The sequence below is a fragment of the Azolla caroliniana genome, unplaced genomic scaffold (assembly GCF_043228905.1).
Source record: "Azolla caroliniana isolate FFs.n. ecotype wild unplaced genomic scaffold, voAzoCaro1.0.p SCAF_1, whole genome shotgun sequence".
NCBI lineage: Eukaryota > Viridiplantae > Streptophyta > Polypodiopsida > Salviniales > Salviniaceae > Azolla > Azolla caroliniana.
This window is the reverse complement of record NW_028230436.1, coordinates 33,177,630-33,195,200: the sequence shown is the minus strand read 5'-3', so window position 1 is coordinate 33,195,200 and position 17,571 is coordinate 33,177,630. Positions and strand designations below refer to the sequence as shown.

Below are 17,571 nucleotides of genomic sequence, written 5' to 3'. Positions count from 1 at the left end.
CACATGCATTAGGATCATGATCATGGAGTGTTAGGAAACCTGGAGCTCAAAATGTTGTAGTCACGATTCGTCTCATAGGCCGATTTTGTCATTAACATGTATATTTATTTCTATAAGATGTCTTTAAGACTAAACATTGAGCTTTCTCATCATGACAGTGTCCTATACCTAAACATTGCATAAAGATATCCATGCATACATATACAAACATGTCTGTTTATTCATGTATATATGCACATCCCTTTTCTTGTACCACGGAATTTCAAATCTGTTTTCTGGAGACGTGAAGTTTCTGGTGACTGACTTGGAAACTTGATTTCATCCTCTGACACGAATTTAAAAGATACTAGAGGTTAAATGAAACCCAAAATATGCCTTTGAATGAGAGTCCCACAACTATATATATCGATTGACGGGGACAAGACTTTCTTCTCTACCAAATTACTAGTTGCATCACAAGTGAGTTTGAAGAGTTTGCATATTGCAAATAACCAGCTACTGATAAGAGATATATCTGTGCATAATCCCATTACAAATCTGTAATCATATTCCAAACATTTTCTAACCTTTTTCTGTTTTCTTTTCTTTCCTTCGATAATCTAGTGATTCAGTAAAAACGGCCCACTTCTTGAATTTACCAATGCAAGTGAACGGCCCAAACTCTTCAAAGCTTACTTATTGGCGATTCAGCTATCATTCAATTGAATCATCATAAGGTTTTTGTCGGAAGGAAGAACAGTGTTGTCCCATGCAATGAACCAAGTTCCATCTATGTCTCCCATTCAATATATGATGGTGTAATTCTTATTGACAATCAACTTTCAAGCATCGGGCAGAAACCATCAAACCAACCTTCCAGCATTCACACTTTACTGATAAGTGATTTTGTGTAGATTATCCTCTCTTTGGATATCTGCTAGAAATAAAGTGTACACAACTTATTAATATTTTGAAAAATATCGAATAATAATGAGATACTTTCATATTATACCTTTATATAAGGGGTAATTACGAAACATCCAGAGTATATGAACTAGCTTCTCCAAATTGTAAACCAAAGCATCTGTCTAGAAAAACATCTCAGATCAGCCTCCAAAGCAACTGAATTTCCAAGCAAATACAGGCTCTTATAATGAAGATGAAGATAGTTTTGCGCCCTCAAAACTGCATGACAGTCATATTTCTGCAAAGCTAGAAATAAGCAAATGGTAAAGTTCTCTTGTCAAGATATGTGTAGTTGGGTGCCCTTTACCAGAACTTGGGTTCTTCATGAGATGACCCGTGGCATCATAGTTGACAAAATACTTTGATGTCAATCTGCAGAATATCAGGCAGATACATTTACAATGTTCAAATTAATTAACTGTCTAATTCTCAGCAAATTGATCAAGGAACCAAAAACCAGGTGTTGCAACATCCAATTGAAATGTTTCTCCCAATAATTGTAACTGCAACCAGCCTAAAAAGTTCATGAAAAACCATATAAAAGGGCTTGGCAACATTCCTTTGAAAGCTTTGTATCAATAGTGGTCCTCACAAATACATCTACCATCCTCAAAAATGTGTATACGATTTGCATCATTCACTTGAATCTTGCGATTCTCTATCATTGACATAAGGGAAATGGCAGAATGGCAGCCTCCACATACCTTCATGTTCTTCGTAACACGTATTGGCGTGCCATTTGATGTATTAGCCAGGGCATATGCAATTGCCAGCTTCTCACTTTGGCCACATAATACATTTTCCTTCTTGTCATCTGAAATGGCTTGTGACACCCAATGCAAACCTGGAGAGTAGCCCTTCTCTGATAGATTCTGCTGAATTATATCTAGTTTCAGAAAGATATCTGTAACTTGAGGAGGACTCCTATCATCCGTGACAAATGAATGCACATTCCTATCAGAATCTGTCCACCAACAACATCCTGCGATATTTGATGCTTTGTTTTTAACCCTCCAAGATTCAATTTCATTTGCCTCTATTGGCATGCCAGCCTTTGCATATATTTTCTCCATGGAAACATATGCTGAAGTACATTTCTCATCCAGCTGTAATGATTGCTCAAAGGCCCATCGCCCAAGCTTTACATTTACCCATTTGAGGCAAGCACCCAAAATAGCCAAGAATAGTGGAAGACGGCCAGATGGTGCAACTTTGTCAAGCAAAGCTTCAGCCTTCTCAAAGCGCCCCGCACGCCCAAATAGATCAATCATACAGGCATAGTGTTCCAGCATGGGAGTGAGACTGTAAATATCACACATGTCATTAAACAACATTTCTCCCTCTTCCAACAGACCTGCATGGCTGCATGCAGATAGCAAAACAAGGAAACTAACCAGATTTGGTGCAATTCCTTGTTTCTTCATTTTTGTGAAAAGGTCCAAAACCACATTGGCTTTGCCTAATTGGGCATGTCCTGCCATCAATGCAGTCCATGATACAACATCCCGCACCGGAAGCTGTTCAAATATTTCTTCCGCTTTTTCAATCACACCACACTTGACATACATGTCTACTAATGAGTTCCCAATCAAAATATCTTTGTTCAGTAAACCTTGTTTTCTCACCTCAGCATCAATGTCTTCTCCAATTTCAAGAGAACCTATGATGCCACAAGCTTTTAAAATGCAGATGTAAGTGACTGCATCTGGGCGAAATCCCTCCATTTGCATCTGTTTGAAGCATTTCAAAGCTTCATGACCAAGCCCATGTTGAGCATATCCAGTTATGAGTGCGGTCCAGGATGCAACATTCTGCATTGGAAGTTGTTCAAATACTTGTCGTGCAGCATCGAGTGCCCCACATTTTGCATACATATCTACCAAAGTGGTTCCAAGTACGATATCTCTTTGCAGTAACCCTTGCTCCTTGACTTCTGCATGTATGTCTTCTCCAATGTTGAGAGATCCCACAATGCTACAAGCTTTCAAAAGGCAAATATATGTTACCACACTTGGGGAGACTCTCTCTTCTTTCATTTTCTTGAAGCATCCCAGTGCTTCTTTACCAAGCCCATGTTGAGTATATCCAGATATCAGTACATTCCAAGAAACAACATCTTTACTTGAAAGTTGTTCAAATACTTCTCGAGCTTTTTCAATTGCACCACATTTGGCATACATGTCCACCAGTGTATTACCCAAAACAATGTCTTTCTGTAACAACCCCTGTTTTCTAACTTCTGCATCTATGTCTTCTCCGATCTCAAGTGATACACTGCTACAAGCTTTAAGAATACAAATGTAAGTTACTGAATCAGGGGAAAGACCCTCCTCTTTCATCTGCCTAAACCATTTCAGGGCATCTTGGCTGCGACCATGCTGGACATATCCAGCTATTAATGCAGTCCAAGTTGCAACATTGCGACCTCGAAGCTGTTGGAATACTTCTAGAGCTTTCTCAAGCATTCCACACTTAGCATACATATCAACCAATGCAGTACCAAGTGTAACATCTTTTCGTAACAACCCTTGCTTCTTGACCTGTGCATATATGTCTTCCCCAATCTCAAGAGATCCTACAATGCCACAAGCTTTCAAAACACAAATATAAGTTACCGGATTGGGGGAAACACCCTCATCCTTCATTTGCCTAAAGCACCTCAATGCTTCATTGCCATGGCCATACAAGGTATATCCAGATATGAGAGCAGTCCAAGATATGACATTCTGCATTGGAAGCTCATGAAACACCTCTTGTGCTTTCTCAAGAGAACCACATTTGGCATACATGTCTACTAAAGTAGTGCCTACAGCAATATCTGTTTGCAACAAACCTTGCTTTCTGATTTGATCTTCAATCTCTCGACCAACCTTGATCGATCCAATAACACTACAAGCTTTCATAGCACATATCAATGTGATCGTATTGGGTGAGATTCCTTCCTCTTGCATCTGTTTGAAGCATTTCAAGGCTTCGTGACCAAGTTTCTGTTGAGTATATCCTGCTATGAGAGCATTCCAAGTCACCACATTTCGCATTGGGAAACATTCAAACAGTTCTCGAGCTTCTTTCAATGCACCACATTTGGCATATGCACTGAGTAAGGAAGTGACAACATGCACATCTTTTGTGATCAACTGTGTATTGAGGACATCGGCATGAATCCTTCTTATTTTCCATAAATTCTTCTCTTTCGCACATACCTTTATCAAGTTCAAAACACTGAATCGATCTAGAAACATTCTAGGTTTCAGAAATTCCTTCTCTTTCTCTTCACACGATTGGACCAAATTCGAAACACTACTAACTTTATCTTCAAGCTTAATGGAGACAGATGGTGACGATGTTTCAAAGATCACCTTGCAGCCGTGAGGAGGAGGAGTAGAAGGATGAACTTTGATAAACACAGAAGGGCGTGTGGAGAAATCTTCTCTCGAGAACTGTCTCTCGATCGAAGCCATGCCGAAGAAGAAGAGAGAAGGCGAAGGAACTGGATATATATACATAAGTTTATAACTTATAAGAATAACTCTGTTTTTCTATAATTCCGGAAATGCCCCTCCCATGTTTACCACTAAATAACCATAATTGCACCACTGTAAGTCTTCCCAATTATTCTGTCGATCGACACCCTCTAGCAAATGCTTTTCATGAGAGATGGGTATCTTTACCGACGAGAAGACCAGCTTGACCGAGTTTTGAAGAACTCTTCGAAAATAATAGTTCTCTGGAGTAGAATGAATACAAGTAGGATGTTTGTGTGTGTGTGTGTGTGTGTTTGAGAGAGTATATTTAGCTATACCATTATAAGCCTACTAATCAACTATATAATGAAACCACGTATCAAGAATAAATCAACACTAGATATGGACTTGGTTTATACTACACATTTACGTAGGACTATGTGGGGTATCTAGAATATCCACTCCATTGGACGCAAAGTATCTATTGTCCATTTGTAACAATGGTGGATTTTAGCACACACACCTTAGGAGTTTTGGATTGATCTTGATATCCCAACACAACTTCGCCTAACTTTTAATATTTTATTTTTTTCCCTAAAAAAAATCCTCCATTGGTATTAAAATGAAAGTGGCCAGAGGCCATGTACAAAATAGGCTAATATTACTTCGAATATTGTAAAGCCATGCCAAATGACTCTAGCCAATCTTTCTAGGTAAGATAAGTAAGAAAAAAAACCCTCGCCAATCTTTATAGGCAAAGAAATTACAATGATGCCATACCATTATCCAAATCAAAGAAATGCCCACGCTTTGCATTTGTTCAAATGAATTGAGTGCTTTGAGGCCTTGTCCATGCATGCTAGACATATGTTATAATGAGTGCATTCCAAGCTATTCACATCTTGAAAAACAAACTTTTCCAGCACTTCCTTGGCTGTTCCAAACCCACCACATTTGTCATACATGTCCATCGAAGCATTGCCCAATACCATTATATCATTATCCACAAGAGCCATATCCGCTTTTCCCTTGTCAATAGCTTCTACACTTCCACGAGCCTTTGCTACGGCAAGCTAGGAGACCACATGTAAAGGAAAAAACAATCTCCAGCATGTAAAATCAAGTCCATTTTATCATGATTGCATTCCAAATGGCCACATTTGTAGTTAGAAGCGTCTGAAACACATCTTCCTTTGCCCCTTGTCATGGTTTCTAAAAACTCATGTTGTAGACAAAAGTACCGAAGACCATAGTCAACATAACATCTCAGAGTATCTAGTTTTTTCGAACTTCTTTTTTCCACATTAGCCCTCAACCTTTAAATATTACCCTTCAATATTGTTCCTATGGCTTTGTTCAGTGTATTCTTGAACTTATCAAGCCATAAGATTTATCCAAATAATGGATATACCCCAAATGCTTGAAATGTATGATTTAATGTTTTGCTAATTCATGTTCCAGAGAAATCAATCATTTATCAAAAGGGACATGCCAATTATCATCCTGATTGACATTTTTATCAATGATGCATATAATACTTAACATTATAACTAGAGTTGCTTAGCGTTGTGATTAGTTTAGAAATTATTGGCATAATAATAAAGTCTCGTGGTTACTGTTAATTACAAAAAGCAACACGTGGCGCACATGATAGTTGGATATTCATATTTTGACAAATTATAATTTTATTTTATAATTGCAAATCACCCACATTTATGAAAAAATATCAAGATTACCCTGGTACCAACCTTTGTATTTTCTAACAAATTAACTTGTGTCGTTGATTAAAATAAGCACGCATCAAAGTGTGTTATAACTATGGTTATTACTAATCTTACACTATTTTAACATAACTGTGAATAAGTGTTCAAAATGTTTATATTATTTAACACAAGTCTAGTTGCTAGTTTGTGGCTAGTGCATCCCTCTCAACAAAACAATGGTTGACTTTGATCACAAATAGTTGTGTAAAATATGAAAGTATGCATGATTTAAAGCACGTGGGTCTATGTGTATAGTTTACGTTAGTGTTGCCACCAATGGCAAAAAAATCAAAAGTAATATTTTAACACGAGGTGGTGATATCAATATTTCTCTTTAACTTTAATATGTAGTAACTATGTTATAATAAATCATTATGGGGTATCGATGTAGGCGGCTCAAAACAACGGCCACCAAGTTCAATACGTCAAAGTACAACATACGTAGGGAAGAATACATAAAAAAGGAAGGACATAGTTTATACACGAATTACTCGGGGAAGGTTTAAGATCATTCTAGAGGGAGAAACCTCAAGATCTCGGAGAAGACTCATGTTTGAAAATTGGGTCACGTGATGGGCTAGGCCCCATCCTGTCCCATAGATTGCAACTGTCTCACGATGGACATGGATGGTATCATGTTAAGGAGGATATTGTATGTACCCCTCTCTTCACATATAGTTAATTGGTGGTGGGGGGTTGCAAGAGCCTCTCCAAATGTGATGATTGATGATTGGGAAGTTTGGAGGATGGATTGGCCTTTTCTTAGTTAGGCAAAGATTTGGGGGGAGGGGGGGGGTGCTAAGCTAGAGTTGGTTACCGCTAACTTTGGTGGTACCCACACCCCACACCTTTTCATTCTTACCCTAATTCTAGAGAACTCCTAATAACTAAAACTAAAAAGATAAAAAAACACAAACAAAATACATACATTCTATCTATTTAAAATTAAAATAAGCAACATACATACAGTTTTCGTTAGATCGAGTTTATATATATATATATATATATATATATATATATATATATGCATATATACATTAATATACTCAAGTAGACTGGAAGTACCGATTTTCACGTTAGGTAACGAAAAACTAAAACCAAAAATAAATAAATAAATAAATAAACAAACAAACAAACAAACAAACAAATAAATAAATAAATAAATAAATAAATAAATAAATAAATAAATAAATAAATAAATAAATAAATAAATAAATAAATAAATAAATAAAATCCGTCACATCACAACACCCCCCCTCTCTCTCATCGTGAATTAATTAATTAATACTACTCTTTGTTTCCCTGAATCCCTCTTGAGATTTCTGTGTGTGTGTCTATCTCTGCCTCTGTTTCTCTCTTGGCGACAGGGGCACAGTGAAGAGAGGGCAAATGGAAGAACAGAGGAGCCTCCTTCTCACGGAGTCAGCTTGGGCATGGCTGGATACCGATGACTTCAACCTTGGCGAAGCTGATGCTCACATGGGTATGTATGTAGGTCCATGTCTATCTGAATGTATGCTTGTATTTTAGCATCTCTGTATCCATGAATGTATGAGTGCATGTATATATATGTGCGTGATATTCACATACTCATCCATAATGTACGATGACTTATGCATATGTATATGGATGGTGCTTTCTGCTCTTTTTTCCTTCCATTCTGTCTTCATGTTGGAAAAGATGCATTGGGATAAGTGGTAACAGTAATCACGAAGAATAGAGTCTTGTTCATATATATGTATGTATATGTATATATTGGAGACACATGTTTAACCATATGTGATGGTTTCTGCAGTAATTTCTCACTCTCTGTGGGATGATCTGGCTGGAGATGATGTTGTCGCAAGAAGCTTGTTCTCTTCTTCCTCGTCCCTCACCGATCTCACTTCAGGCCTTGAAAAGTCAGGTATCTTCAATGCATGGATCAGATTTACGACCATTAATCCTAGGCCCTAGATCGTAATTAAGGGTTTCATGGGTCGTAACTGTTTTTAATAGATATGCATATTTTGTGAAAGAAAATACGATTTTTATAAACTGGATATTCTTTTTTATAAAATATATGTTGCACAGAGTCTCCTCAATCCAGTAGGTCGTGGAACGATGAACTTCCTCCTCGTCCTCTCAAACGACGCAGAGTTCTGCAGAGTAATGGAGATGAGTCCTCTAGTTCAGGTTCAATAGAGGTACTCCTTAGTTTGTGTAGATATAATTTGTGTATGTGGAGCTCGTTATCGTTAATGTCTTATTCTCGATATTACATATGTTTTTGTGGTTCAAAGTTAGACGTATAATGCATGTAAAAAAACATAGCAACTGTTAAACTGATTTTTAGCTTAGGTACGGCTTTATGGTTCATTTGTCTATGTATTGTATGTGGAACTTGTTAGCTTTAGAATGAACTTAGTTTACTTAAAATGGTATAAATAATGAATGTAGAACTTATTAACCTTAACAAGGGGTCGGGATAACTGATTCTACTTATGATTTTGTGGTTCATTTGGCTATGGTTTCAGTCATCTTTCTCTCAAGCACAGGAAGATTCACAAGCTCAGGATCAGTCTTCATTTAACTGGCAGATGACTAATGGTAAATAGGGTGATTTATAAAAAAACCGCCATTATATCTTTGAACTGGCCATTAAAAGTGTTCTAACTCTTAAGTATTTGAACAATAGAGTCCGTTAACTCTGCAAATGATGCTGCTGAGCTATCCACAGAAAGCTGGATGGTTAGATATTTAAGTGGTAGTCACACGAATGAGATTCAAGATGTCCCTCACCCATGGACTAATAATCATCTTGCTTTGTAAGTTGAGATATTTGAGTGTGATTCACATTCCGGATAAATTACATTGACGAAAATTTTGAAGAACCTCATTATCATGGTGTGCTTTTCCAGCAATGCTGCAGCACCTCAACCTTTTGTGGCTAGAACTGCAGGTATGAACCCTCAAATAATCGTCACATGTTTGTACCATCTATGCTATTAAACATCATATTTATATGCTTTAACTCAAGTAGCATATTATCATTTATAATGCGGTACTCCAGATTGGATACTTGAGTATTTATATGCTTCATCTGAAGTATAGCGTATGATCATTGGCAATGAACTACTTTTTGGAGTTACCCAAATGTGTGTATTTGAGTGTTGAAATCAATTAATATCATAGATCAAACCTTAATGTAATATGCATGGTGATGCATTGGATTTAATATTCCACTGTCAGCTTTGACCTCACAAATGATGCAAACTATGTGTTGCAAAAATAAAGAGATTCATTGAACTTGCTGACGTTTGTCTTTTAACTGCTTTGCAGCATCCAATAGCAAGCACCAGATACCCAAGGTTCCGGCTCGCCCTTTGGCACAATCGAGGAAAAGGTGTGGGCAGCCCTTAGAGGTGTCGGGTATGCCCCCTATGTTTTAGCGTATAGGCGATATGGTTTATTCCGTCGGGTATATATGTGGTTTAAACTTTAACGGTTTGGAATGGCAATTTGATTCACCGTCTTTATGGTGAGTTTGCAGCATCCAAGAGCAAGCATCCAAGAGCAAGCCCCTCGTTACAATCTGCTATGTCAATTAACAAACCCTTCGAGATTTCTGGTATGTGTGATCCCCATGTTTGTACAAATGCACCATTGTTTGTTTAGGATTTAGAAATCAGGGTTGACAATTTGTAGATTTTGTTTTCTGAATTGATAACTGGTTACTTATGCATAATAATTTTCTTTTGCAACATGCTTCTTCTTTGAAGAATGACCTCTAGGCTATGAAGCGTGTTCCAACCTCTTAGCTAACTCTAAGGCCAGCATCACCTTAGAAACAATGAAGTTGATCCAATAAAATAAAAACGTTCAGTTATTTATTGTTTTATCTATATTTGCAGGGAGGCAACAAATGAATTTAACTTCAGAGGCCAAGCAAAAGCCATTGCATGTAAAAGAGAGCTCAAATCCTGTACTAGCTTACCCATTTGAAATGGTGAAACCAAGCCGGATTCAAGGAGATGTGACATTGCAAGATATAAATCAAAGGGTACAAATGTTGACCTCAACAAGTGATTCCAGCACAAAGCTATCAAAGGCTGCTATGATGCCCCCTGCATCAGGCAAGTCAGTGGTTGGCCTTACGAGGATTCACACAGAAGGCAAGGGTACCATAACAATATTGAGAACACGAAGTTGTTAGGTTCATTGTGTGTGACAATTTGTTACAGATGGACACACTTCATCAATTAATTTATATGATATACAACGCTAGTTGTATATGGGCTCATTGGATATATAAACAATACTGCCAACAGAGAGATGCTTCCTTTCTTTTTCTTTGTCCAAGTTTGTCTTGGTACCATTGAATTGAGTGTGTTCTCCGAAGGAGATCATATCACTTTCCCTGAATATTATTATTGTTATTACCCTTGTGGCTTGTTTGCTTCAAATGTCGAGTTTTGTTTGGTTAACGAAGATGTGTAAGGGCTGGGCTGTATGTGGGTAGAGCCAGCAGAGAAGTGAGAGGACGCTAGATAATAATAACTTCATGTGATGAAAAGCATGAGAGTACATAAAACGTTTTCGAGTTATGTAATATGCAATATGAGAGAGTACATAAAACGTTCATGTGAGGATGGCAATATCCCCAACCAGGCAGGGCCACACTCACAACTTGCTGAAAAATCTTGATGTGTCCTTCAACTTTGTTTCCAATTGCAAAGACCTAACTCACGCTACTGGAAATGTGGATTGATAACTTGGCCAGTGTAGCTGTAAGGAGCCATCATTGCTAAGAAAGAAAACAGATATGTAAGAGCAATAGTGACTAATACAAATGCTAAATAAGTTGTAAATAAACTCCTAACTTTCTTGATCAAGGTTATGTCATCAACAAGGCAATATATGCTAGGTTACAGTTCACAAAGCAATTCTAGTCTGTTTGAAAAATCTTATTAAATAATAGGTGGCTAATTGGTTGCAACCTCTAAAGACTATTAACATGAACTTATTTTATTAACAAGACAGTTCACAATACTCATATAACCAACAAACGTTAGAAATCGTATTTGAAAAACAAAGCCGAGAAACCCTAGCAAGTTTACAAACCCTAAAAATTCCACAAAATCAGGAAGGGGTTTTACAAACGCTACAAACCCTAACAGAGTTTGCATGTCCAAGAAAAGAAGCAATTTGTGGCACACTTCTGGCTATTTGGAAAGCCTAAATCTCCACAAAAGCCATCAACTACAAAAAGCTTTCAAGACCATTCGACTGCTGGAACAGAAGAAGATACCTCTTTCCAGAGATATACTGTACTCTCTTCTTCAAGAATGTATCAAGCAGAAAGACATTATTTCCGGAAGAAGAGTTCATTCTCTGATGCTCTATAGGGGTCTAGATACCATAACTTGCTTCAGTGATCACTTGATCCATCTATTCATAGCTTGTGGAAGCTTATCTGAAGGTAAGTCTGTATTTGATCAAACCAGAAATCCTAAAACCACCACTTGGAATGCCATCATTTCAGGCCATGTTGCACTTGGAGAGTGCGGAAAAGCTCTTTCTTTGTATGAGAAAATGCAGGAAATTAGGGTTTCAGAACCAGATCGTATCACTATAGTATATGCTCTTAAGGCGTGTGGAATTGTTGGAGATCTAAGAATTGGTAGATATATACATGTATATATCATTGAAGAGGCATGTAAAGTGGTATGCAACGATTTATGTGAAGAGGAAGTGATGCTTATGAATACTTTGATTGATATGTATGCCAAATGTAAGAGTATCGAGGATGCATTTGATGTATTTGATGGGCTGTCTAAGAAAAATGTTACGTCTTGGACAATTATCGTTTCTAGTTATGTTCACAAAGGTCTTAATATCTATGCTCTCAATCTTTTTGAGATGATGATATGGCATGAGGAGGCGTTAGAGCCTGACGAATCACTTCTTTTAGTGGTTTTAAAAGCATGTAGTAGCATTAGGAATGTTGTCCAGGGACGGAGAATACATGATCTTATTGTCAAAAGTAAGTATGAATCGGAAGTGCGCATTATAAACACTCTTGTCGATATGTATTCAAAATGTGGGAGTCTAGAAGATGCCCGTTTGGTTTTTGAAGAATTACCAGATCCGGATGATGTTACATGGTGTACCATGATTACGGGATATACGGAAAATGGGTTTGGACAAGAAGCTCTGAATGCTTATAAGGAAATGAAAAAAGAAAGAAAGGGTATGAGACCCAGTGCTGCCACACTTTATGCTGTTTCAAAAGCATGCACCATTGTTAATGACCTAGAGCAAGGTATGTTAATACACAATGAGATTCGAGGAACTGATATGGAATCTGACCTGCTAGTCCGAACTGGCCTCATTGAAATGTACTCAAAATGTGGAAGATTAGATGAGGCATCAAGACTTTTTGATGATTCTTTGGTGTATGATCACGTACTTTGGGAGGCTATGATCACTCAATATATCCAGCATGGTAACAACCAGAAGGCTATTGAGATTTTTGAGGGGCTTTCACAAGAATGCCTTCAGCCACGAATAGAAACTTACACAACCTTGTTGAAGGCTTGTGGGAATGGAGACTCCTGCATTGGATGGTTAATACATGATCGGATGGTTAGAAATGGACATAAACTAGAGCTTATTGTTGCAAGTGCTCTAGTCAACATGTATGCAAAAATGGGAAACTTAGATGAGGCACGCAATGTATTCGATTCTCTACATGATCGAACTGTAATGTCGTGGGGTGGAATGATAGCTGGATATGCGCAACAAGGGTTTGATGTGACCGCACTAGACCTGTTCAGCAACATGTTGAAGGATGGGATGAAGCCAGATAAAGCTACGTTATCTTGCATTTTGACATCATGTGCCAATTTAGGAGCTCTCAAAGAGGGTCAGAAGGTACATGAGTTGATTCTTGAGGATAAGTATGAGTCAGACCTTATAGTTACTAGCTCTCTTTTGGACATGTATTCTAAATGTGGGAGCTTAAATGAAGCATGCAAAGTATTCGATAGTGCAGCATATCGAGATGTTGTATTATGGGGTGTGGTAATAGCGAGTTGTACTCAGCATGGTGACTTGGATTTGGCATTTTGGTACCTAATTGACATGAAAAAATGGGGCCTGAAACCAAGTAACATTATCTTTACTAGTATGCTCACGGCTTGTTGTTCTACTGGTCTACTGGAGGAAGGGTACAAGGTGTTGAAACTTATGACCGAAACATATGAAATTGTGCTGGATAAAGAGCACTATAGTTGCATAATCGATCTTCTCAGCCGTGCTGGATATCTACATGATGGTCTTGCATTATTGGCATCTATTCCTACTAAACCTGATATTATCATGTGGACCTCGCTCCTCACAGGCTGTAAAATCTATGGCAATGTTGAGATGGGAAATGAATGCTATAAGAAGCTTTTGCAAGAAGTGAATCCTAAGGACATGTCAGCACATCTGATGTCACAAATATACAGCGATGAATGTGTGTATGAGTAGCAACAACAAGTTAGTATTCTTGATGTACGAATGATGGAAAGTGCTTGGCAAGATGTATTGAGGTGTGAACAATGAGTTGCATGAGTATATTGAGGAGACATAATGGTGTTTGCAAGGGAAGTTTGTATATGGAAACGTTTTCATTTCTTTGCTACTACAAGGGTAAGATTTTTAAAAGCGCACAATGGAAAGTATAAAGGATAAACTGGTTAGAATCTATGGTTCATATGAGAGATCCATCTCTATATTATCATGCAAACTACAAAATGGCTTGATTTTGTTTAGGAACGAAAAATATGAAGATCATTATTTTCCAATCCTAAAAATACTGAGGATAAGGTTGATGTGCTTATGGACCAACAAATATTTCTTTGAACAGAAGATATTACCTTGCTGGATTGGAAAGAGTTGCCCAAATCTGTCAAATATGAATTGAAAGTCTGTTTGTATCTTTTTCACTCGAAATTTCATTCGTTTCATGCACAACGAGGAATTGCTGCTTGTTATTGCAAGGTTTTCAATGCATTGATTCTTGAACACCATGATTGTGGGGAATTAAAATCCAATTAATGCATTAACGTTTTCAAAATAAATTTAGTCACTGTAATGTTGTAGAAAATAAGGCCGAGTTTGACTTCAATGATCTATCTCATAATTTTTTATGATAGCAAATAAATTAACTGCCTTTAGATTTGTCCACTTTTGGAGCAATTCACCTACTGTGATTAAGGTGTCTGTTCTATTTTCTATCTAAAATGTATTGTATTATATATAATACATCAGGATACACAAATAGTTATACATTTTTTTCCTATGATACAATATGGGACATACTAGTAGTTACAAGGTCACAGACCACTACAAGATTCGCTATCCAACATGAAACAAACACGAGACAAGAATATGTCACATAGCAAAGAGATGTGTGCCTTTCATTATGATGAAGCAACCCACCACATCTTAGCATGGAAGATATCTACAATATCACGATGATACTGTCTGCCACTCAAGAAGCATGTGCACTATCAATGCTCTCTCTCTCTCTCTCTCTCTCTCTCTCTCTCATATATATATATATATATATATATATATATAGCGAGAGAGAGAGAGATTTGAATTTTGGTAATAGTTGAATAAGCGTATCAAAAGCATATGTTGCTTTCAAGTCCATGGATTCCATCTTTCAGACTATGTACAAATCCGTGAAAGCCCATGTGCCATAGACAACCCATGATGCTTTTGTAAGATTCAATCATTTTTACTTTAGCAATACACACACAAGCTTGTGGTGTCCATCGCATTTGGTACTTTCTAAGATTCCCATTTTTTTATATTAGGATTGGATTGCCTTTACACTATTGTTTTCTCCTTACTTGTTGGGTTCCATAAAGTGAATTAGTAAAGCCACATTTAGAGGAGAATATAAAACCTCCCACAAGATGTAAAAAACCATGAAGGACTTGAGCAAAATATATAGGAGCAGATATTCTCACTGATAACCAGCTTACAATGTTAAAGAGGCAATAAACCCTTCTCTTCGGCTTACCCCATTAACTGAAGGGCACTTATTAGAAATCGAGTTGATTTTTTTTACATCCTTGGTAAAGAGAATGTACAACTTTCTCTATTGTCCAATGAAGTAGTACACCAGTTCATTGGTTTTGTCATGATAGATTATGCTTTCTAGGTTGTACAAAGCAACACATCCAGACACGCAATTCCAATAGCTTTTCAAAAATGAAGCAATTGGCATTCAATTTGGTGGTCGTGAAGATATCCGAACCTTTCTCTAACAAAATAAAGGCTTAAATGGCCCCCAGAATAAGGCAAAAAGACAGAGAGAGAGAGAGAGAGAGAGAGAGAGAGAGAGAGAGAGAGAGAGAGAGAGGGAGATGATTCCTGGCGTTCTTTGCTGGTACTGAATGCATCTAAATCTTTCTCTAACAATGGCTAAAATGGCCCCAAAATTAAGGCAATCAGAGAGAGAGAGAGAGAGAGAGAGAGAGATGGATGATTCGGGAAGACAGAGGTCCAATCCAAAATGTGGTTAGATAATGCGAGGAACAGGAAAGAGCTTGAGTTCCCTCTTTGAATAGAATCCTGGCACCGATCTTAGATAGGATGGAGGGGCAAATCTTTCAATGAGACCCCACATCCACTCTCTAGCCATCCACTCTCTAGCCCTCCTCCTGCACAGGGAAGCTCCCCTGGCATGAGTACGCTTCGATCCCTCGCGAGTTCAGCGATACGTTGACGCTACACAGAGCCAGCACACACGACTGCAGCGAGAAAATCCGGAGTGGCGACCCCACCTCCCCCCTCACCCACACAGACACCGCATTCTGTAGCACCCCTTGTGCCACATCTCTATACAGCCTCAATCCCTGCAGTGGCGTTGGACCATCCACCGTCAGCTCAAGATCCATCGCCATGGTAGACCTCCCCTCCACTGTCCTCTCCGCCATCCAACTGGACCCTACCCGCTCGTCGTAGTAGTACAATGACGCCACGCTCCCGTGCTGGACTCGGAAACCTGCTCGGTTCGGGTTATGTAAGGAGAGGGTCGCGATTAGGGTCAGGTTTACGGAGGTTATGGCGGAGGGGAAACCTGCAGGGGAGAGGGAGAGGACATGGATGGACGAGATTTGGATGGACGGATGGGTGGGCTTGAAGACAGAGAAGTAGAGAGCTGCGAGAATGGTGACGGTGGCTATGGCGACGAGGCTTAATGTTAGGGTTAGGGTCGAGCAGGAGAGGGGGGGCTTCTGGGGGGGAGGTTTGCAGCTACCAAATGGTTTCGTGTCCATCATGGGAGAGAATGAGAAGAGTATTAGGGTTAGGGAGGAGCTGGGATAGCAGGATCACAGCTATGGAAACACAGAAACAGAGTGATTAGAGAGCTCAGAGAGGCCTTCCGGACAGAGAGAGAGAGAGAGAGAGAGAGAGAGAGAGAGAGATTATATATACATATACAGTACCATACAAATAGATAGAGGCGAAGAGAGAGAGGTACAGAGTTGAACACTCGAAATACAGCATTGAATGAATCTGTATGTATGTATGTGTGTACGTATATGTATATCATATATACGTACATGTACGTATACATACATATATACTATATGTATGTATGTGTGTGTAGGTATATATCAATGTAAGTATGTATGTGTGTATGTGTGTATGTGTGTACGTATATGTATATCATATATACGTACATGTACGTATACATATATACTACATGTATGTATGTGTGTGTAGGTATATATCAATGTATGTATGTATGTATGGTATAGTGGATGGGTAGATCGCTTTGATGGATCAATGGAGCCCACGTGAATGAGTGATCACCAACAACCCGAGGGTGCTTGGCACCACCAAATTAAATTCGAGAGACAAGCATGGCCTTCAAGAATGTTCCCTGTTTGATCGAGCCCACAACAATGTTATCCACCAACAACCATGAGTACCGGAGGAGGCAATCAATCACCGGAGCCATGTAAGAGAGAGAAGCAAGCAATAGAACCACATTCAATATTGACATTGCCATGTTGAGTATATTGTGCACGAGGAGAATAGGTAGGCAAACGAATATGCATTGGTTTGCAACTCCACAAATAAAGTTCAAACAGAAAACGATGAGGTAAATGAGACCATGAATGCATTGCTTGTATACATCAGATATGACATTTAGATATCCCCGCAAATATTTGCTTCACAAGGCTACGCATGGTACGCAAATGTTGTAATTCAAAGTATGTAAACATGACTTTGTTATGGTAAAGGTTGTGGCTTTGACCATGTATTTGCGGTGACACATCCATGAGAAAAGAAAATCGGTGGTTGATGTAAATACTTGAAAAAACACACTAAAACAATTCAAAAAT

At 38.4% G+C, this 17,571-nt stretch overlaps 3 protein-coding genes across 3 annotated transcripts; 2 read left to right on the top strand and 1 right to left on the bottom strand.

The window, feature by feature from the left end:
* Positions 1 to 200: 200 nt before the first annotated feature.
* On the bottom strand, positions 201 to 4,440 carry LOC147869903 (putative pentatricopeptide repeat-containing protein At3g49142). The gene is made up of 2 exons (XM_087334543.1): positions 992 to 4,440; positions 201 to 913 (listed from the first exon to the last, which is right to left on the bottom strand). The coding sequence occupies exon 1, from the start codon at positions 4,404 to 4,406 to the stop codon at positions 1,521 to 1,523; it is 2,886 nt and encodes a 961-aa protein (XP_087190669.1). The 5' UTR covers positions 4,407 to 4,440; the 3' UTR covers positions 201 to 913; positions 992 to 1,520.
* Positions 4,441 to 7,477: 3,037 nt separating this feature from the next.
* On the top strand, positions 7,478 to 10,595 carry LOC147869902 (uncharacterized). Its single transcript, XM_087334542.1, has 9 exons — positions 7,478 to 7,655; positions 7,968 to 8,078; positions 8,246 to 8,358; positions 8,689 to 8,761; positions 8,850 to 8,979; positions 9,073 to 9,113; positions 9,494 to 9,583; positions 9,705 to 9,782; positions 10,066 to 10,595. Exons 1-9 carry the CDS (start codon positions 7,562 to 7,564, stop codon positions 10,365 to 10,367), a joined length of 1,032 nt encoding a protein of 343 aa, XP_087190668.1. The 5' UTR covers positions 7,478 to 7,561; the 3' UTR covers positions 10,368 to 10,595.
* Positions 10,596 to 11,229: 634 nt separating this feature from the next.
* Positions 11,230 to 14,271, top strand: LOC147869901 (pentatricopeptide repeat-containing protein At5g39350-like). Its single transcript, XM_087334540.1, has one exon. It carries the CDS (start codon positions 11,339 to 11,341, stop codon positions 13,685 to 13,687), a length of 2,349 nt encoding a protein of 782 aa, XP_087190666.1. The 5' UTR covers positions 11,230 to 11,338; the 3' UTR covers positions 13,688 to 14,271.
* The last annotated feature ends 3,300 nt before the right edge of the window (positions 14,272 to 17,571 follow it).